We start from the raw sequence: 23,752 nt of genomic DNA on the forward strand, positions 1-23,752 counted from the left end.
TTTTTTTTTTGGTCCTTAATCATTCTGAACATACTTACAGTTTTATCTGACAATTATACTTACCTCAAGTTTGGGGAAGATAAATTGCTGCTTTTTGTTTTGTCTGTAGACTGTAGTTGAAGGTAGATTGTTTCCTCTTAAATTTTGTAGTTTTAGACCTGTGAACTCTTTGAAAGCAAGGTTTGGCTGTAGAAATCCTTTGTGACTTAGTTTGAGAATATATTCTTTTAAATCCTTTGTGACTTAGTTTGAGAGTATATTCTTTTAAAAATGGTTTGCAGCCAGGAGTGGTGGCTCACGCCTGTAATCCCAACACTTTGGGAGGCCGAAGTGGGCAGATCACTTGAGGTCAGGAATTTGAGACCAGCCTGGCCAACATGGTGAAACCCCATCTCTACTAAAAATACAAAGAAATTAGCCGGGCATGGTGGTGCACGCCTGTAATCACAGCTACTGGGGAGACTGAGGCAAGAGAATTGTTTGAACCTGGGAGGCGGAGGGAGGTTGCACTGAGCCAAGATCGCGCCACTGCACGCCAGCCTGGCAACCGAGCGAGACTGTCTTAATAAAAACAAAAACAAAAAATGTTTGATTTGCTTCTGCCGGATACCTCAGGCAGAAACATCGCTGATCCAAGACCACTTTTAATATTAATTTATTGGCTTGGGGTTCCAGAACCATAATGATACTTTTAGTTTCAATCTATTATTCCAATACTAGGGAGGCCCAGGCTAGTGGGTAAAATTTTCCTCTCTATCAGGAAAAAACAAGTTGTTTAAAACAACATAGCAAGATTTCTTATTGTTCCCTTTGCAGTGAGAAAAGTTTTTAAATTGCCTCTTTGAATAAGGGCATAACACTTCCAGGGTCCAGGCATTATCTAGGAGTCTCAGTAACAGTTGAGATTTATCTGGTCTTCTCCTTGTTCATTAAAAAGGTTACAGAGGGCTGGGCATGTTGGTTCACGCCTGTAATCCCAGCACTTTCGGAGGCTGAGATGGGGGAAAACTTGAGCCCAGGAATTCTAAACCAGCCTGGGCAACGTAGTGAAAACCCGTGTCTACAAACAATACAGAAATTATCCAGGTTTGGTAGCACGTGCCCGGAGATAGAGCAAGACCCCGTCTCAAAAAAAAAAAAAAAAAGAAAGAAAAAGAAAAAGGTGGGCCGGGCGCGATGGCTCACGCCTGTAATCCCAGCTCTGGGAGGCCAAGGCGAGTGGATCACAAGATGAAGAGATCAAGATCATCCTGGCCAACATGGTGAAACCCCATCTCTAAAAATACAAAACTTAGCTGGGTGTGATGGCACACAATTGTATTCCCAGCTACACAGGAGACTGAGGCAGGAGAATCGCTTGAACCTGGGAGGTGGAGGCTGCAGTGAGCTGAGATCGGGCCACTGCACTCCAGCCTGTGACAGAGCAAGGCTCTGTCTCACAAGAAGAAAAGAAAAAGATTACAGAAACTGGCAGACCTCCTCAGGAAAGCTACAGTGCCAGCTTACCTGCGCTTTACATTTTTTCTCTTCCCTCTGCTTTTGGCTTATTCTTTCTTTCCAATTCAGTTAATTGACCCGAAGTGTAAGTTCCACAGTCAGGCTGAGATTGTTGGCTTTTTGTTCATGGATATATCTTCAATGCCTAGAACAGAGCCTGTCATATAGTAAACACTCAAGAGATATGCTAAATGAATTCATCCAAAAGGTATTATATTTAACCCAACAATTCAGGGTGTTTTATATAGCAAGGAAGTTGGAGATAGGTAATCTAGGTTGCCACATTGTCTGAAATAGAAAGTACAATAGAATCTAAAAAAGAGAGAGAGAACGTGAAGATTTAGATTCAAACTTTGATTATTTCTTCTAATCCTCAAAGAATGACCCTAAAGATGCTAAATCAAATTCTCACTAACCCAGTAAGTACAATGAATCAGTTCATCTGTGTTCATTTAAGTAATACATTCTAGGCAGTTTGTCTTTCTTTTATACTCTCTTATTTATCATCAAGGTATTTCATACTCAGTGTCTTTTTATGAGTAGTTTTACAATCAATTGATGATGAAGGTCTTAGGAACAATAGTATTTACTTATATTGCATCTTAACGATTTTCAAAACACATTTTGAAATTTCATTTGATTTACAGGCAACTATCTGACAGATATTTGCGGTGGTGAAAATTTTTACACAGTACTGTATTTTAACCAAGGGCTTACAGAGGCATTTAAATGGAAAACTCACTTTCAAACAGTGGGCTTGTGTGAGAATTCTGGAAAAAATAATGAACTACAGGAACTGGTTTATGTGAAAGTGATTTTCTGAGTAAAATGAGGTCTTTCTTTTCCAATTTTTATTATACCATTTTAGGTGGTTATATTATTAATATAATATTTGAGGGGCTGGAGTGGAAAAGGAAGGGAAAAGAAAACCCCTGAATATCTGTTTTTGTTTTCCGAGGAGCTTCGCAGACTTTGTGATGTGACCATAAGCACCTATTTCCTTAACTCAGATTTTCGCCATTTATAAGAAAAATTATTGCCACCTAATTTTTTTCCTTCAGAGGGAAATAATGACTACTAAATGTCTGCACTGTGTGTGAGATTTTCTAGACAAAAGAGGCATTTTAATGGTAATTTACTGTTTTCAGTGTCATAAAAATGTTGAATTTATAATACCACCTTTTTTTTTTTTTTTTAACATCTGCAACAGATTTATTTTTTAAAGGACTGGATTGTAATACCACCTTTCTAGTAGCTCCTGAAATGTAACCAGATCAGGGAAGTGTTACCCAAAGTTACCTAAATTTAGAAAATCAAGAAGAAGCAATTTCTGGAAAGCCACAGAGTTGATAATGAAATAAGAGATTAAGGTACACCAAGAGTTAGGTTGGTTTTTTTCGAAATCAGAAACTACCTCTTGTTTTGTCCTTGTACACTTGGAAGATCCACTTGAGGCTCTGGCCACTGTGGTTAAAATTCACATGATGGAGCCAGGCGTGGTGGCTCACACCTATAATCCCAGTGCTTTGGGAGGCTGAGGCGGGTGGATCACCTGAGGTGAGGAGTTCAAGACCAACCAGGACAACATGGTGAAACCCTGTCTCTACTAAAAATATAAAAAATTAGCTGGGTGTGATGGCGCACACCTGTAATCTCAACTACTTGGGAGGCTGAGGGCAGGAGAATCACTTGAACCTGGGAGGCGGCGGTTGCAGTGAGCTGAGATTGCGCCACTGCACTCCAGCCTGGGCCACAGAGCAAAGACTCTGCCAAAAAAAAAAAAAAATCATATGATAGTAAAATATACAAAAAAAAGTTTTATACAATTTGTTTTGATGACTTGTTTTTAAGAAAGAGGTCAATTTTGAAGAAGACTTTAAGTTTTGTTTGAGACAAGAGAAAGTAAAGATATAGCCAGGAAGTGATGTGAAAATGAATTTTAGGATACAGAAATGAAGACTTTAATCCCATCCTTTGCAGATCATCCATAAATATGTTTGGCTCCTTTTAAATGTTCGTCAAGTTCAACAATTGAAAAGGACCTGACAGAATTTGGTTTAATATCTTGAGGGTCATTCTTTGAGCATTAGAAGAAATTACTCAAAGACTGAATCTAAGTCTTCACATTCTCTTTTTTTCTCTGACAGTCCAGTGTACTTTCTATTTTAGGCAATGTGGTAACCTAGATTACCTGACAACGCCCTTGCTATATAAAACAATTTGTGTGTCATATTGTGTACTCTTGGAGGGCTAAGACCAGAGCGTTTTCATTTATTCCACTTGCTATCATTATTATTCAGGAGTGAGGAAGCCACACGCTGATGAATGAATACCCAGGAGCTGTTTTGTGTAACGGTGCTTCTCAGATTCTCTCACAGTTTTGTGAAATTAAAACTGTTTCTCTCTGTCTCCCTCCACCTCCACCCAGTTTCTGCCCGTCCCGCTTTGTCCTTCCTTCTTGTGTCCCTCCATCTTCCTTTCTCCATCGCTCCGTGCCTCCATTTGTCTTTTGATGACGACTTTACTCAAACTGCTGTTATTCTGAAGCAGCACAGCTGTCCGCCCTCAGCTACTATCTCCCTTCCAGATTAGGGTATTTGTTTCCTGGGGACGTGTGTAGCCAGGCCACATGGAGATGCAGGGAAGGAGGGGAAGGAGAGCAGGGTGAAGGAAGTGGGTGGGACAGAGCAGTTGGAGTCACTGCAGTGACACCTTTCCCACTGTGCACACCTGCTGAAAGCGAGTGCCAGCCCACTCCTCCTTTCCTCTCATCTCACACTCACCTTTTATTTCCTCCCACATGAACCGAGCGCACACATACAGATGCAGACATACACTCACACAAAGATATTTTTATCTCACAGCAGGTATTATTTTCTTTCCCGGTTTTCCTGTCTGAAAGTCCATTTCCACTCTGCTCCCCGAAGACCACAGCCCAAGGCTGTAAACCAGGGAGGAGCTGGAGCTGAGTCGCACGTAGCAGCTTGGGAGCTGCCAGCAGTAGCTTTTAGTCTAAAAAAAAAAAAAAAAAAATGAAGCCAGCAAGTAAGCCCAGATACGCATTGTTTTGTTTTGTTTCTTCTTGGCATGATCCTGTGGCCATACTAGCTAGGAAAAGGTGACTAGGCCGAACTTCATGACTATGAGATCACATTCCTTCCTGTGTGGGAACTGGCAAGAGGTTAGTTTTTTAAATTCTTATGACATTTCCTTTTTGCATTTCTCTTTTTTTTTTTTCTTTTTTTTGAGGCAGGGTCTTTCCATGTTGCTCAGTCTGGTCTGGCCTCACACAATCTTCCTGCATCAGCTTCCCCAAGTGATAGGATTACAGGCATGAACCACTGAGCCTGGCCCTATGACATTTCTGATTGTAATTTTTCTACCTGTTAAACACTTTTTTGTCTCTATAAAAAAATTAAAAATTAGCTGGGCCTTGTGGCACACACCTGTCCCAGCTACTCAGGAAGCTGAGGTGGGAGGACCACTTCAGCCCAGGAGTCTGAAGCTATGGTGAGCTCTGATTGCACCACTGCACTTCAGCCTGGGCAACACAGCAAGACCTGTCTCTAAATAAATAAATACATAAAGCAAACACATTTCCTCTCCAGGCGTATTTGGTTGTGTGTTCTCACTTCTGGTGATGGTGCTATTAGTTGCTGACAAGGCTCTTCCGTTACTTTGTTTTTCTCATGATGTTCTGCCCTTTATTTCTTACCTGTTTTTTGTTTGTTTGTTTGTTTGTTTGTTTGTTTTGTGTGTGTGTGTGTTTTCCCGAGATGGATTCTTGCTCTGTTGCCCAGACTGGAGTGCAGTGACGTGTTCTCAGCTCACTGCAACCTCCGCCTCCTGAGTTCATGCAATTCTCCTGCCTCAGCCTCCCGAGTGGCTGGGATTACAGGCGCGTGTGCCACCAAGCCCAGCTAATTTTTGTATTCAGTAGAGGCGGGGTTTCACTATGTTGGCCAGGCTGGTCTCGAACTCCTGACCTCGTGATCTGCCCACCTCGGCCTCCCAAAGTGTTGGGATTACAGGTGTGAGCCACTGCACCCAGCCTGTTCCCTGTTCTTGGCACTTACTTTTTATGTCAGGCACTATGTGTTTTTAGATCCTTTAAACAAGCACTATCAAATAAATGAGGCTCAGAGAGATTAAGTAATTCATTCAACAAAATATCCCTTGGAAAGTAAATATCCCGTATTCATTGTTATGTGTCACAGTGGCGCCTCTCACCACGCTGATTCATAATAACAGAGTGGCTATCCGGGGAAAGTCACTAGCAGTCTCTCTGCTCCATGCGGAGCTCCATGAATAGGCCTTACATTTGCCTGGAATTGGGGGTCGGTAAGCTGCTTACACGGTAATCTACGCTCTGTCCAATAGCTCCTAGCGTTTTCCTGGTATAATAGTCAACATACTTTATTCCGTGTACACCATGTTTCAAGTTCTTAACCCATGCTAGCAGCTCTAACATGGGAACAGACTGCCCTAAATGGTGCTGTCGAAGAGCTAAGGGAGGAGCAGAGTGACCGCAGTCTTTACTATCTAATCTCTATGATTAATGTGAGTTTTAAAAAACATCTGATATTAATTTCATTCAACATATTGAATAAAAACATGCAACTGTTAGGCTTTCGTTGAAGTTATGTGAGCAGTGGGATCTCGATAAAGGAAAGGCAGGTGGAAGGAGAGAGTGAATTTAATAAAGATGCTGTTTGGGTGTGATGCATAATTTCTCATGACCATGGTACCAAGAATTTAATTTTCAAAAAAATACAGAGGAATATTTTGAAAAAAATAATTGACACCTTTTCTAAAATATCTAAAAGCATTGCTAATCGTGAGCTTTAAAATATTAATAAAAGGAAAACATTGTGTTTGGTAAAATATAATTTATAATAATATTTTTATATTTTATATCTTACATTTTATATATTATGTACTTTATATGATCTTTATATTATTCACATATCTTAAAAGGTAGATTTTAAATATCAGAACATTTTCAGAGAAAGATTCCTAAAATCCTGTCTTTGGGGTGAGTGGCATGGTTCCTCGCTTGAATGAGATGACCCGTCAAGGTGCCATTATATCAGTGTCATCAATCAATCAGCACACTTTTGGGAGTCCTTGAAGTACGTGCTTAGTGAAAGTACCAGAAAATCCAAATAACTTTGAGTTACAGTCCTCGCCTTTCAGGATCTAAGAGTTAAGTTGGGGAAATACAACATATTTGTTTGCAAATTACCTTATAGTTAAAGGCGGTATGGACAAGCTCAACCTTCTACTACTTTCACTCTCTCTCATTGAATTCTTCACAAATAGTCATTCATTCAACAAGTATTTATTGAGTGTCTGCCCTTGCACGGTCCATAGAGCTCGAAGGTGAATTGCATGTGAATCCTGCCCGTAGAGAGCTGAGCAGGGGACATGAGCCCTACAACCTTAACTCTAGCACAGAGGGGAACGCGAATAAAGCCATGAAAAAGGGACAGATACAATAAGGTGTCTCCAAGGAGAGATTACTGATTTTTACCTGGAGAAAACAGAGGTGGCGTCACCTTTTTTAGGTCTTGAAGTAATTTGGATTTGGAGATAGAAAGATGGAGGAAAATGTCTTTCCAGAGAGAAGCAACACTGCCTGAGTGGAAAGGTGTAAGGCATGGAGTGGCTACAGCGAGTGTGGCTAGAACAAGGAATATGCGAAGAGGACACACGAGGGAGAGCTTGCAAAAATGTATTTTGGGATATCTGTGACCAAATAGAATATTCACCTTTAGAGTTCATTGTAAGTTTCTTAGGCACTAGAAAGCCATTTGGAGTTTTCTAGGAGTAAATCAACATGTTCAGAGGTATGTTGCAGGAGCATTAAACCTGGTGACTGTGTGAGGTCTGACTGTCCCATCTATAACTCACTCAAAGTCATTATATCCAGAACTTTTTTTTTTTTTCAATGTATGTATCAGTGAATTTGTCTAAAGTGAAAGGCTACAGTGGCTGTTCTGGTTTTTCTTGTGTGGATCTGCCTAGCTGTGTGAGATTCTTAAACACTTTTATAGTCTCCAAGTCTAGACCCTGTCCTTTTTCCTAGTGTCCATCTTGAACCTTGGTCACAAAAATTTCCCTGGATATTCAGTTGTTCTTTATGTGAAGACTTAAAAAGAGCCAGGTACAGATCCTCACATCTGTAGTCTCAGTACTTTGGGAGGCCTCCGCGAGAGGATCGCTTGAGCCCAGGAGTTCAAGACTGGCCTGGGCAACATAGGGAAACCCCATCTCTACAGAATTATATTTTAAAAAATTAGCTAAGCGTGGTGGCACATGCCTGTAGTTCCAGCTACTTGGGAGGCTGAGGCAGGAGGATCACTTGAGCATGGGAGGTCGAGGCTGCAGGGAGCTGTGGTCATACCACTGCACTCCAGCCCAGAGAGCAGAGCAAGACCTTTTCTCAAAGAAAAAAAAAAAAAAAAAAACTTAAAAAGAACTGTTCTGTTTTCTGTAACAGAAATAAAATGAAAAATAGTAATGTTTTTCATAAGCAACCTTTTTGATCTTAAAAATACTCTAAATCATGCCGCTTATTATATGTCTCTCTTTGTGTTGACAAGTAGATTATTTAAAGCCAGATTTGTGTCCCTCTTTAAAAATGTATAGTACTATATAGTAGATATTTTGTCCACTTTATCTTATCTTTCACACTTTTATTTTTCTTGTATTCTATTTTTATTTTTGGTAGTGTTGAACTTTTTCTTGTTATACTTTATATACTTACTCTATCTTGAGTAAATTGGTATGATAAAGACGTCCTCCAGCTACTTCTTACGTTTTGTAAGCCCAAATCTGTAGAGCTAGCATTGACCCTAACTGAATCTTCAGATTTTGCTCCTGTTTGTGGTCTGCTACAGAATTTAAATGTCTGGCCAGGCCAGGCACTGTGGCTCATGCCTGTAATCCCAGCACCTTTGGAGGCCAAGGCGGGAGGATCACTTGAGCTCAGGAGTTCGAGTTGTGAGACCTCGTCTCTACACAAAATTTAAAAATTAGCCATTGAGGTGGCTCATGCCTGTGGTCCCAGCTACTCAGGAGGCTGAGGTGGGAAGATCTTCTTGAGCCTGGGAGGTCAAGGCTGTAGTGAGCTGTGATTGTGCCACTGCACTCCAGCCTGGGCAACAGAGCGAGACCCTGTCTCAGTAAATAAATAAATAATTAATTAAATTTATTTTAAAAAATGTTCCGGCCATCCACCCTGTATGATTCAGACTTTGCATGTATTCTGTTCCACCAAATTTTAGATTGAACCTAGCGTTCATCAGCTGGATTTGTTTTATTGGTCGGCCTCCTGATTGTGTTGTCAGCTCAAGAGGTTCCAGTAAACACAGCACACTGCTGCGCTGGCCTGGGCAGACCATTGGCAAGAGCATAGACCCTTGTGTGGTGGCTTCTGCACTGTAAGTTCTCAGCAGACACTTACAAAATGAAGACGTGTACCTAGGGAAAGCCGCCGCTGCTTATGTTTGAAACCTTAATGGAAGTTTTTCCCAATGGTTATGTTTTTATTTAGGAATAAGAATTCTAAATTCAACATATTGAAACATAATGATAATGGATGTTAAAATCATTTCTCTTTCAGTAACAGTGTTCTTCTCCATAATGCTTTATTTTACCATTTACACAGTGCTTTCATCTGTGACTGACTTGGCAGATTCCTGGAACATCAAGTCTAGAAAATGTATTTGGGATGAATGGCTGAGTGCATGATGAATAAATGAATGAGTGGGTGCATTTCATTGAATTCTTACAATTGCACTAAGAGCTGGATGGGACAGTAGTATTTCTCACATTACAGGTGAAAAAACTGAGGTGAAAAAAATCTTGATGTCTGACAGAATCAGGACTTAAATTTGTTATTATAACTTCTCATATTCTGCTCTTTACATAGTATAATATCTAATACAATTTCTTCTATATAATATATATACATAAAATATCATTCTTTCATGGCACCATGGAGTCATCTGACTCATACCACTGCTTCTTTTTAGGCAAAGTCTTGTTACTTTTTCCTTGGAAACATTTCTCCCTGTTCTCTCTTTGTTTCTATTCCGTTGACACCAACCCAGTCCCGGCCCTCATAACTACAGCTTGTTCAGTTATGCTATCAGCAGCTTCTTGAAATGTACCTTAAAGACATCCGTAGGGATTCTAGTCATGTACACTGATGCTGAGGAAGACAACTCTAATTAATTATATGAAACCTGAATAATAAATCTTTCATGAATTTTAAGCTGTTAGTTTCTCTTTTTCTAACACAATGACAACTGTATGTGCCATTCCCTCAAAAGCTGATTTCAGTCTGAGATTTATACAATCATAATTTTTCATGAACACCAAAGCAATAAACCAAGAAGGATTCCTGCAGTTTCTGATAGGGGGGAAACTCTATTCTTGAAGTTCCCCATATCAGAAACTGCAAGGAAGTAGCGTATTTTCATATATTTAGGTGTTATCTCTATCCCTCATTACAAGAATGTGAAATTATTCGTTGTTAAATCATACGATATAGAATATTAGGGATCATTAGAAACATGTAATATTACTGATGTTATATGCTATGAGAGGAGTTATTTTTATCATTGTACCCTGTAAAGAGGTTTGATAATATATATTAAAACAATTACATATTATGTATTCATTTCATGCAACCTGAATTACAATGTTAAACTGTGCTATTTGGCTTAACAATCGCTGCTGGAGTTCACATCATAGATGGAAGCTAGTCCTTGTGTTTCCTATTCTTTTTTAATATGTGCATTTATATTAATAGCATGATTTAATACATCACTTTAAAATTATACTGCATTTTGAACTGCATTTAGTCCAAAATTGACGTGTCATGTGTGTGGAACCATAATCAGTTTAGCATTAAATTAAAGAGTCATCTATCTGTTTGGTAAAATGTAGTCTTCGTAAATTCTAGCATGTCCAAAGCTAGGTAATGAGATGGAAAAGTAGGTCTCAGATGTTACATTAATTTGTGAATTTTAACTTATGACTTATTAGCTATACGGAATTTTCTAGCAGTTACAACACAGCATAGTGTTTATCTTTTGAAGTTGCCAGACTCTTTATGATTCTGGTTTAAAACAAAAATATTTGTATCACTGACATAGTGGCATGAGCCTGTCTGGTCACCTATGACTTACTTCAGATTGTAGTTACACTGCATACTGTGAAATTGGAAAATCTGTTCTGTGTGTGTTCTAATGGATGTGACGGTCATTAAGTATATGAGTCTTCTGACGTTGTAATCAGATGTGATTCAGTCTGTTAAGTACCCATGAAACAACATCTGCTTCACAGAGTGACCTTCTGCTAAAGAATACTTAGCATCTATTAGTAGATCATAGTGCAGATCTGCCTTATTTGAAATGCACTAAACTAGAGTAGTCTACTGCTGTTTAGCAACTAGCTTGTAATAATTTATTGCAGTTAAATAAAGCTTAAAAAAACTCCATTAAATAATTATAGGGATTATATGCATTGCGAAAACCTTTGTGTTCTACTGAAATTACCCATTTAATTTCAGGGTTGGTTTGTTAAAAAAAAGCTGAAATCTAAAGGCACATTAGGGGAGCTGTCAGATGCTGTTTTCTGTAGGTGTTAATAAAACCAGATGAAAAAAAAATCTGAAACAAATTAAAACCAAAAGCAATTTTGCCATCTGTTGTATATTAATTAGAACTTCGTGTATCAAGGGTAAACTTGCTCTTAGAGAATGTCACTGAACACCCGCTTAATAGAATAATATGCAAATTTATTAGGTTATGGATTTATATGCAGTTTTTAATTCTAATTCATCTGCAGTGGATCCCCCAAGAAACTGGTAGTGTGTATATACATACATGTATATAATGAGTTCTCTTTCTTTTGTTTTTCAGAGCAACCTGCAAGCAATCAAGGCCAGTCTACCCTGCAGCCCTTGCCGCCTTCCCATAAGCAGCACTCTGCACAGCATCATCCGTCCATCACTTCTCTCAACAGAAACTCCCTGACCAATAGAAGGAACCAGAGTCCGGCCCCGCCGGCTGCTTTGCCCGCCGAGCTGCAAACCACACCCGAGTCCGTCCAGCTGCAGGACAGCTGGGTCCTTGGCAGTAATGTACCACTGGAAAGCAGGTAACGACGTCTGACATTTAAAAATAAGCTAGCCCAACCCATTTCTCACCAACAGAAATTGACTATACTTCTATATTCTGGTGTGGTGTTTTGGGGTTTTGTTGTTGTTGTTGTTGTTGTTGTGTTTTCTTTTTTCTTCTCTAAGAAGCGGTTCCAGATTGTTGTGATTTTTTTTAGTTGCTGGGTCGGTGAACGTGCCCATTCTTTTCACACATTTTGTTCCCTACAAGAGATAAGAATAAATTACTTCAGTGAAACTTTCCCTTACCACTGTTTGTTTTTTTCTTATCTACAAATTACCAGGCGTGTGGAGAAAAGGACAGAGATGTAAAATGCTCTTCTCAGTTGCATGTAGCTTGATTTAGTAGACATGTCTAGCATCTTCTCGGTTCTAGACTTCTGTACTTTCTCAGACTATATTTTGTTCATTACATCATATAATCATAGTGGAGCCCCAAGTATAACTTAAGCAGAAGTCCGATGACAATTTGTTAAGGATATTATAGTTTCTTGCATGATGAGGGAGATAGGACCTACTCTCTAAAGTTCCTTGCAGGATTATTTCCTAAGATAATCCATACATCCTTACACAGTTCTATTAGGAAATTTTTCCCCACAATGAACTGAAATCTCCATCCCTGAAACTTCCATCCTCTGACTGTAATTGTGCAACTAGTAGTCTGCACAATTTGCAACTATACAAAACAGTTTTGCCCTCCTTCATAGATGATGGCCCATGGGCTTCTCAGTCTTCTAGAAGCTTCAGCAGTTTAATGGTCCTTCTCTGTACACATAGCGTAATGTTTCATTGAGGTTAAAAGTTATGACTTCTCGCAAAGGCTGGCTGACAGGTGGTGATCTGCTCATACAAAAGTATAGATCAGCCAAAGCTGTTTTGAGCTCATCCATTTCGTTATTTAGGATCTCCTGGCATGTAACATTTGGCCTTCTTTCTTTGCACAGGAGCTTAACCGCCACTGTCTCCTTTGTAATTATGTATTGCACAACCAAGAGTGGTGTCTTACCTTATTCGTCTTCTGGTGGCAGCTTTGCAGTGAGGTTTCCCTAACATTCTTCTTATTCTTTATTTCTTCTCTGCCCCAGAGTTTCCGTTAGGCTTGGAGAAAAAGAGTTATCACCACAGAAAAGCCAGAAAATAGAGAGCTCTTGACCCCTTGAGAGACTGTCCCCCAAAATGCCCTGCCCTAGAGCTTATAGTTAACATTAGGATTTAAATTAGCTTCTGGGTGAAGAAACTGTCTCACAATGAATATGTTGCTATTTCTCACCATTAGGTGTATGGTCTCAACCCCTTCTGCCTTGAGGATGAACTAGCAGGAGGCCCTCACAGTTAGTTGTCAACAAAAAAGTCTTCATATGTTTTCTTTTACTCTTGACCTAAGAACAAGGTTCTAAAGAACTCTTATCTTTTTATCTATAATCAGCCATGAGTAGTTGAGTTTTATTGTTTATTTTGTATTATTGAACATTCTTCTGGGAGAAATTAGGAAGAGAAAGAACAGGAAAAACAGGCAAACAGCAGATTTCTCTTCACTTAAGACACAGAGTCATGTATACAGATTTTTTTTTTCCTGAGGTTATTAGCACAGACCTAAATTTACCCAGTGTAATTAATTAGCACACACAGAAGAACTAATCAACACTGATTGACTATTGTCATTTGGAAAAATTTTATTAGGAAAAAAGTAATTTTCCAGTTGAGTCATCAAATTGAATATGGATAATTGCATTATAGTTGACAATAATTGTTTTGACAAATATTTATGAAATATGTCAAGTTAAATCCTCAGAAACGTGTTTAATTTTAGTGATGTTATAAAACACAAAAGCCTCAAAAACTGTCAGTAGGAGAGTTAGCATTCCATGAAACCATGTCTTACAGTTAATTTGGAGTAAGTTTGAGAAGAGTAAGATGTGTTCTCATTATTCGTCTTATTGCACTGGAAATTTTGACTGATGGGACTTTAAAGAAAGAAAGTAGTTGGTTAGAAGAAAATCCACTGTAGCCGTATGTGAAATTGTAGCTGGTTTCTCTATATTCAGACCATATAAGAAATCATTCCCATGGTGAGTAGTTACTGAGATTTTCTTCCATTTCAAAGTAATGCCATTAATGAATCATCAATGGAATTAATATTATATAGTTTTATAAGTTGACACAGGGAGGAAATCAACCAGCTGATATGATATCACTAATAAATATACAGAATAATTAATCTAAAAAATGTGTTGTTATGCTAACAAATTTTAATCTGCAGTATAGTTTTGTTGTTTTCTCGTTATCCAAAGCTCACATCTTATAGTGTTGCTAATCAAAAGCAATGATATTTCAACTTGCAGTACTCAGTGAGTCAACCTAAGCAGTGATGTGAAAATCCCACACGGTGCTGACACAGTACTACTGTGGGTTCTTTAATAGTCTCACTTGGTTGGAACTCTGGAGGTGAAGAACTAGCCTTACTTATCATTGATTTTTCCTTTTTTAGTTGAGGTTCCCTATTGAGTAGGATTCTGAGACTCAGTTTCAGTTATATTAACAACTTCATCCAAACTTGTGTCTGCCTTTAACTGTTTTTTAATCTAGTGTATTGTTTTATCTTTGACAATGATTTCAATTTATATATATATATACCGATTTTGCTAATTCTCACTTTTTCTGAAACTGCCACTTAAAGGTTATAAACTATGAAGTATAAAACTCAGTTACACATAAATAAAAATCTCTATATTTTTCTCTTAGTTCCCCCCACCCTTTTCTCTTTTCAGCACAAATTGATAGTAATTGGTTACAAAGTGGCATGTAATAACCCTTGAAAATCTCAGTGATTTGTAGACTTAGAGTTTATGTGAATTGCTGGAAAAGACATAAAAGGATTTTCTACTTTGTCCTATATGTTTCAGTATAGCTATCATTTTGATTTATTCAAAAGCATTTTTTTCACCAGGCAGTTTCTTGCTTCCATAAAAATGTTTATTTCCTTTCTCTAATGAATTTAATATTTGCTCCTGCTGGAGACAATCAATATGATTGTATACTGTGCATTCCCACTCAGTGAACGGAATACTTCTGGTCTGTAATCTCCAGTGACTCTCAGATCTCCTAGAATCACGCTGAGATCCAAAAAAGCCTTTGCAGTTCATAAGCATCTCCTTATTATGTCATCGTTTCCTATTAACAATCCGTCCCTATGTATAATACCAAGTACTTGCTTACAATTTTCCTGAAAATTCCTTTTCTTTGAGCTCACTATTTGTTACACTTTGGATCATTCACTTTTAGGGCATTGGAGAGCCTATAGCTTGCCATTGGTTTATTTTATACTTAAGCTGCTTCGGTATGTAATAATAGCTGCTACAAGAATACGGAGCAGCTGAGGAAAAGCTTAGAATTGGCCCAGTACAGCAGCAGCACTTAAAGGTATAGTACAGTAACTCTCATTGAAAAGCCCTGCCCTTCAGCAACTGTAAAGTTAATTGCCTTCAAGTTCCTCATTTATATACGTGAATTAAATAGCTTAGTAGTTACCTATTAGATGTTAACAAAACGGTTCATTTGTAGCTGTTTAATAAAAGATTTATTAAAGTCTTGTTTTATTATGAAGCCTACTTTGGCATGGATAGTTCATTAGTTATGTTCCCATAGCTTTTTACCTTCTAGTTCAGTAATGCTTTGCTAATTATTAATGTATGAAATTGCATATTAAATTGCCTCTTTATTAGTGCATTTTTTATTTCAATATTGAGTTGTCTTGAGCCACATTAATGTGAGATCAATTGTTTACATCGTTAAAAACATAGAATACCTAAACAGAGATACTGTTTACTAAACCAAGATATTATACTTTTTTCACTTTTTATCTTCTTTAAAATGGTTGTAGGGAAAGTGAAAACAATCATACACACGCCAGGTCTGAGTCGGCCTTGCTGACTTGTGTCTGCATCCTATGCATGGTAGCTTTCCTGCCCCAGAGGAAGCCTTTCCCAGCTGAAGAATTGTACCTGCACCCACTTACTGATAACGGACTACCATTAGTGAGGTAGTAAGTAGTGGAATTCCCCATAATTAAAGATACAACTTCAAGTAAAATATACCTGGGAAGGTAGCTCAGTGACTAAGGTTGACTGACTGATGCTGATGCCATATGCTTTTGTTAAAGATAACTTGGGGAGACACAAGGGTACCTGTGGGGAAAGGGAATATTACTGAATATGGAAAAGAGGTCCAAAAATGAAGAACCTAAGGTTACTGAACAAAAATTTCAAAATTGGACCTGGATCTATGCTAGGAAATTCTTCAAGTTTCACCATCATCATTTATTTAAAAAAAAAAAAAAAAAAAAAAAGGGGAAAGTTAACTTAAATTGTATACTAATGAATAGTAAAAAATTACTTGGATTCTAAGTCTCTTAAAATATGGCACCTTGTATAACTTAACAGTATTTCTTAAAAGGACTGGGAAGGGATATTGTTTATTTGTGAGAATAGGAAGAAACATGAAGAGGGAGATACAATGTAAAAGAATTTGCTGTGTGCTGTTAATATTTAAGGCCTATTTCAAGCCCTAACTAAAAAAAACCTTTGCCTCAGAGAGAGGAGGATAGTTGAGGAAGCTATTGTAAGCTTAATTCAGTAATTCAGTGCCTAAGCTCTATGGTGACCATATAATTCATTATTAAAGCCAGGACACTTGCAGAGTGAGAAGGGGCCATATCAACAGTTACCCTGGAATTGCAGCATAAACTGAGAAGGACATGTGATTACCATACTAAGTTTTATTTCCAAGAGTAAAGTTAATTTTAAGTCCAAATTTTCTTATGCCTTAGATAAAAATAAGAAATTAAACGAGAAAACCAGGTTGAATGCAGGTAAGACTTCAGACTTGAACATTTCTAGTAGTTTCTATTGCTAACTTAGAGCAAATATTTAAACTTTTATTGACCCCTTTCACAGAAAAAGCTTCTATTGGCCTCCAAAATATGTAGCTCCTAAAATAATACATAAAATATTTGTCTTAATTTTCTTCTCACAGTATCAAGAGAACACTTAGCACAATATCAAGAGAACAAGAGGTAGCAGGCAGGGTGCGGTGGCTCACGCCTGTAATCCCAGCACTTTGGGAGGCCAAGGCGGGTGGATCACCTGAGGTCAGGAGTTTGAGACCAGCCTGGCCAACATGGTGAAACCCCATCTCTACTAAAAATACAAAAATTACCCACATGGGGTGGAGGGCACCTGTAATCCCAGCTACTTGGCAGGCTGAGGCGAGAGAATTGCTTGAACCCAGAAGGCAGAGGTTGCAGTAAGCCAAGATAGCACCAGTGCACTCCAGCCTGGGCAACAGAGGGAGACTCTGTCTCAAAAAAAAAAAAAACAAAAAAAAAGGTAGCATATATAAAATGTGGTTCTGAATTTACTCAAAGAATAAACATCCCTGTGTCTCCAGCAGCATTACAATTTGGGTTTCCAAAATCATTATCTTAGGCTGAAGTAGAGGCTTCATTCTAGGGAAGTTTGAGATAAAGATTCAAAGATGGTCATTAAGATAAGTGAGAGTAAAAGGCTGATTTTTTAATGTGAGATTATTATTAACCACTTGTAATGCTATAGCCTCAATTTGATTGTTTAGTGGGCATCGTGCCAATAATTAAAATGCGAAAGAAGGCTCTAAACCAATAGTAGCTCTAAAATGAAGGTCATTCTCAGGAGTCAGTATTGATATATATTCTAATTAAAACCTAGTGGATATAGTAGGGATACAAATCACAGTTTGGCGTCATGAGAAAAGCATATGCTTTGGAGACCTGGTTTTTAATCCTGCATCCACCATTTTCACTATCTATGTAATCATCTACACATATTTAAATGTGAGGTCGGTTTCCAATGCAATCATAGTATCTACTCAAAATGATTTGTAAGTGTGAAATGAAATAAAGTAAGTAGAGCACCTGGCACATGATAGGTGTTCCATAAATGTTTTTAAAATAATGACCAAATAGTAATAGCAACCATTGTGAAGGGCACCTCATTGGTTAACACCTTTCATCATAAAGTAGCTCTCATCTCTCCAAACAATAAGAAAAGCATTTGTCTTAACCAGGATATTTTTGTCTAATTTATCTTTTATGTGTTAGGTTGGTTAAACATACAATTAAACCATGGTTAATTTTACTAGATTAAAATCTCTTAGTTTTCTCACTCTTCCTGTCGTTTCACAAAAAGTAGGTGGGTTTTTGTAGGTAGGAACCCCAAGTCTGTTCATTTTGTTCTTGAGAAGAAAAAAAAAATCTTCAAATAATAATGAAAGGCAACTATTCATATCCTTGAAACATTTAATTAACTACAGTAATAAATGTTTGGAATGAATCAATAAAAGCCTTGATAGATGCATTGTCTTCACATCACTCAGAAGTGAGACCCCAGTTTTATTTAAGGTATTGAACGCTTTAGAGTCTTTTGTGCATGATAAAGGTACTGTACAATAGAGTGGGAGTGTTATTTTGTTTAATTGGAGTGAACCAGTTTCTTTTTAATAGCAATTAAGACACCAAGAAAGTATGCATTAACCATTTGCTATAGGCCTTAAGTGATATTGAAAGCGTAATTTCAATAAATTGCAAATACTATATATTCTGATAACGTTTGGTTTTGGATAACCGTAATCTATATAAAATATTCACACATGATCATCTTAATTTTCATGGTACCTACAGAAATGAATTCTTAATTACCTCTAACACATTTTGAGCACACTTATTTGAACGTGAACGGTGTAAAAGGTAACCTGTGCCTTTACTCCAGTCCTGGTCAGCAATTGCGATTTAGCCATCATCTTCATCTGAAAATGACCTGTCATTCTCAAGCCCTTCTCTTCCTCTTGAGCAACTGTTTTGTGAGGCTTTTTAACAGTCCTCTTACTATTCACTAGTATTGTCTGTGAAAGTATGTCTCAGTCCTCTTTACTTGTGCATGTGTATGTATTTGTACATATGTATGCATACATGTTTTATGTCTACTTGACATCATTGCTACCTATTGATTTTATTTTTTCATGGAATCAATTCGTATTCAATTTTTTTAGAGAGTTGATTTATTGATTGATTTCTTTTTTGAGACGGGGCCTTGCTCTGTCACTCAGGCTAGAGTGCATTGGCACAATCACGGCTCCCAGCAGTCTTGACCTCCCATCCCAGGTTCAAGCAATCCTTCTACCTCAGCCTTCTGAGTAGCATGAACTATAGGTGTGTCACAGTGCCCAGATAATTTCTTAATTTTTAATCATTATTATTTATTTATTTGTCTACTGGCTGCTTGGCGTTTATTTTCCACGAGATGCAAGGTGAAAAGTTACAGGTGTCAGGAGAGCTCGCGTGCGCTGGGACAGTGAGGAGGGCTGTCTCCTGTTTGGTGTTAGCTGTGTTGATGTAGAAGAGCGCCCTGCTTGTCCGCTTGCTGCAGCCGCCTGGTCTGCAGGGTCCGCGGGGGCGGGGAGGGGCTCTGGCGGCCTAGCACCTCCGCAGGCCCGGGTTTCGGGGGTGGCCGCTCAGGTCAGGGCTGGGTCCCAGCACTGGCTTTGCTGGACAGGCCATCGGACTGCCTCCTGGGACATCCCAAGCCACACCACAGGCGGTCCTGCTGCAGGGGTCCTAGGAGGCCCCGGGTGCTCTGTGGACCATAAAAATACCGCTGCCACGAGAGAAGCTCGCCCACCAGTGACGTGGGTCAGCCAGGGGGTCAGGGGCGGCTTCCCTATGGCACTCGGTGCTACCGCAGGAGCTGCTACTGGAAGTGGAACCCAGTGTAGGTAGTAGCCGTGGGTGGCCCCAAGCAAGAGGCTGGAGGGACTGGAGGGTGTGGCCCATGCTCTTGCTTGCAGGCTGGTGGGACCTCGGTGGCAACTCCTGGGGATGGGGCTGGCCACGCTAGGCCAGGAACCATTTGCAGAGGAGCCTGCTGGGAGGCCACTCCACGATGGAAACGTGCACAGGGTAATTTTTTAGTCTTTTAAATTTTTGTAGAGACTGGGTCTGCTATGCAGGCTACCCCCTGTGCCTCCCAAAGTGCTGGTATTACAGGCGTGAGCCCCCACGCCCAGCCTTCATTTTAAAACTCTTGTTTTTCTCTGGAATTTCATTCTCTGATTTCACCACCAATTAATTATCAAAGATAATTGCATATTTGTTTTCTGCATTCCTTTATTTTTTCCTTGACAGACTTTTGCCTACTTTCTTTCTCCACTAATTTCAAACCTGAGGTAAAGTCTGTCTTCTATTACACCAGTCTGAGAACTCATTCTTCTTATAACGTACGATTAAATTCTTGGACATACAATTAACCAACTAAGCTTAATCAATTCTATGTGATAACCCCTCTGATTCTGCTGTAACCTTCTTCATGCATTCTTAGCATCTCACTTCATATTCTGAACGACTTGAAATACTGCTACCGGAAATTGTTCCAGTTACATCTCACAGTAATATTATATTGTTACCGTCTGGTCATGATGTGTGGGAAGAAGTGTTGGTTTGGGGACAGGCAGATCTGGATTGAAATCTCAACATCCTACCAGTTGTGTAGCCTTGGCCAGGGTAATTATACCTTCTTATCTTGTGTTTCCATAAAATGGGATTGTAATACTTCATAAAGACTCTATAAGGGTTCATTAAGATGTCATGTAAAGTACCTAATGCTTCAGTTTCTTTGCTTTTTATTCCTTTCCTATGCTACATGTTTAAAGGAAAAATAATTCATTTAGTAACTACAAAGGTAAATGACATCTACCAAGGAAATAAAGATTTGCTAAAATGCAGTGACAGCTACCAAGGATTTACATGTTAATTAATTTTTGTGACAATTAGGTATCTTTTTACCTTTGCAGATTTTTTGGTAGTAAGAATAATCATGAAATCCTCAACTTAATTGACTTCCTAACAGAGATAAACTATGAAGTAAATTTTTAAAAACAGAATTTGTGTTAGAAAAACCAAATAACTGTGATAATACGTAACAGTGATAATATGGGAAAGAAATTCTCTGAGATAGTGGTGTGTTAGAGATAATCCATAAAATAAAGCCTGAATGCCTTCATTCATTTATTCAGGAAGTATTTGTTAGTCTTACAGTGTACCAATATGAAAAACTTAAGTTTGTTATAAGGGATCTGTAGATGTTTTGCCTGCTTTTGAGAAAGATAGATTATATTCCAGAGCAAATTTAAAATCTTAAAGATTATCTAATCTGGCCAAGTATAGTGGCTCATGCCTATAATCCTAGCACTTTGGGAGGCTGAGGCAGGTGGATCACTTAAGGCCAGGAGTTCAGGGTCACCCTGGGCAACATGGTGAGACCCCACCTCTGACAAAAAAATTTAAAAACTTAGCCAGGTTTGGTAGTGTGTGCCTATAGCCCTAGCTATTTGGGAAGCTGAAGCAGGAGGATCACTTGAGCCAAGGAGCTCCAGGCTGCAATGAGCTATGATCGCACCATTGTCCTCCAGCCTGGGCAACAGAGTGAGACCCTCTCTCTATTTTTTCTCCCAAAGAGCTGGGATTATAGGTGTGTGCCACCATGGCCAACTAATGGTTTTGTTGTTTGTTTGTTTGTTTTGTTTTCAAGGTAGGGCCTTACTCTGTTTCTCAGGCTGGAATGCAGTGGTATGATCACAGCTCACTATAGCCTTGACCTCCTGGGCTCAAGCAATCCTCCGGCCTCAGCCTCCTGAGTAGCTGAGACCATAGGAGCATGTCACTATGCCCAGCTAATTTTTTATTTTTTTGTAGAGACAGGGTCTCTCATTATGTTGAACAGGCTGGTCTCAAACTCCTGGGCTCATATGATGCTCTCGCCTCAGCATCCTAAATTGCCGTGATTATAGGCATGAGCCATCACATCTGGCCTTACCTTCTTTTTAAGGCCCATTGAGATTTAGTAAGTGGCCTGAGGTCACAAGACTAGTTAGTGGCAATACTCAGCTAGATGATAGGTATCCAAATATAAGTTCATTACCTTTTCTTCTAGTAATGATCTCCAGAAAATTTTTTATTACATTTGACAGGAAAAAAACAACACCTCAACCCCCAAATATATGTATTTATTAAATTTTAAATTAGGCACATGTAGCAATTTACTAATCTTGTGCCTGTTACCATGCACAGATTAAAAATTGAAAGGATGAACTAAAATAAACAATTTTACAGAATTTTATTTTATTCCCACTTACTCATTTAATGATGTATTTAATTATTTAATGTATATTTATAGTTGTTGAATGTAAGTGAATTTTATTTATTAAATACTAATCATACCATAGGTATTTTTCAATTCTAACAATTATATAAACATTTGTGTTGAAATTTGGCTAATTTCTCTGATGTCTACTCTGATCATCTGGCAAGCTAATCAGTAGCTATTACACTTTCACATTTTAAGTAAATAAGAACAAAACCCACTAAAATATGAGTTAGCAGACTTTTAAGCAGTTTAGAAAATAAAAAATTGCTCTAGATGACATACATTTATTTTGCAGCAAAGTCGTATATTGATGGGACTATTTCCAAATGTAAACTTTCAAAACACTCTCTCAGAACTAAGAATTTCTTTAGAGAAGGTGTACTATCTTTATCATTCTTGAACACTTCCTCTACTTGGAGGGGCAGATTATTAATTTTTTCAAAAATATATTCTTGGTAGATACTTTTGACAGCCACTTGTCATCATAGAACAGGTCAGCAAAACTGAACTCTTCTCCTTTTTGTATATTTAATTCATTTTTAAGGTTCAACTCTTTGGGTATTTTGCTGTGAGATACCTTGTTAACCTTTATGTGGTTAAAAAAGATTTTCAGGCCGGGTGTGGTGGCTCACGCCTGAATTCCCAGCATTTTGGGAGGCCAGGGTGGGTGGCTCACATGAGGTCAGGAGTTTGAGACCAGCCCGGCCAACACAGTGAAACCCGTCTCTACTAAAAAACACAAAAAATTAGCCAGGCGTGGTGGCGCGCGCCTGTAGTCCCAGCTACTCGGGAGGCTGAGGCAGGGGAATCACTTGAACCTGGGAGGTGGAGGTTGCAGTGAGCCAAGATTGCGCCACTGCACTCCAGCCTAGGCAACAGAGTAAGACTCGGTCTCAAAAAAAAAAAAAAAAAAAAAAAATTCAAGATGACACCACAACTCATCCCAAACATTGTGCGGAGTATTGGATTTGTAAAAGGTGACAGCGTCACTGTCAACTCCTGTTCTCCTTCTCTCAGGATCCCCAGGCATCGGCCTCCTTCCGACAGAAAGACTGAGTATAGGTTCCACTGTCATTCGTGCATAAAATAGTATCAAAGCTTAATGTCTTCCTTGTTTTTAGGTAGGAGAAAAATGCAAGTTGGACATGTAATTAAACAGAAGTTTGAATTCCTTCTTACCTCACTGGTTTGTTCTGCATGTGAGTTAAAATGCACACCTGATACAGAGACTGCATGAATTTGGAGGCCAGGAAGACCTGGCTTTGCCTGCGCCTTCTAACCGTTGACACGTTCAGTCAGCCTCAGTTTCCTCTTCTTTAAAAGCAGATTTTATAATACACACACACACACACACACACACAGTACACATACACACAGACACACACACACAGAGTCAGACACACCCACACATAGAGTACACACACATACACACAGACACACACACACACACAGAGTACACACACACACACAGAGTACACACACATACAGACACACACACACACAGAGTACACACAGACACACACACACACACAGAGTACACATACACACAGACACACACACACACAGAGTACACACAGACACACACACAGAGTACACACACATACACACACACAGAGTACACATACACACAGAGTACACACACAGTACACACACACACACAGAGTACACACACACACAGACACACACACACACAGAGCACACACACACACAGACACACACACACAGTACACACACACACAGACACACACAGAGTACACACAGACACACACACACAGAGTACACACAGACACACACACACAGACACACACACACAGAGTACACACACACACACAGA

At 38.9% G+C, this 23,752-nt stretch overlaps 1 protein-coding gene across 1 annotated transcript in view; it reads left to right on the forward strand.

Moving 5' to 3' along the window:
• The window catches only part of TENM3 (teneurin transmembrane protein 3), a 718,045-nt gene that overhangs the window by 504,844 nt on the left and 189,449 nt on the right, over window positions 1–23,752 (forward strand). The window contains exon 4 of the mRNA XM_012000130.1: window positions 11,433–11,670. Coding sequence (XP_011855520.1) covers window positions 11,433–11,670 — 238 coding nt within the window. The remainder of the gene's footprint in view (window positions 1–11,432; window positions 11,671–23,752) is intronic.

This window comes from Mandrillus leucophaeus, unplaced genomic scaffold, assembly GCF_000951045.1.
Source record: "Mandrillus leucophaeus isolate KB7577 unplaced genomic scaffold, Mleu.le_1.0 Scaffold62, whole genome shotgun sequence".
Lineage (NCBI taxonomy): Eukaryota > Metazoa > Chordata > Mammalia > Primates > Cercopithecidae > Mandrillus > Mandrillus leucophaeus.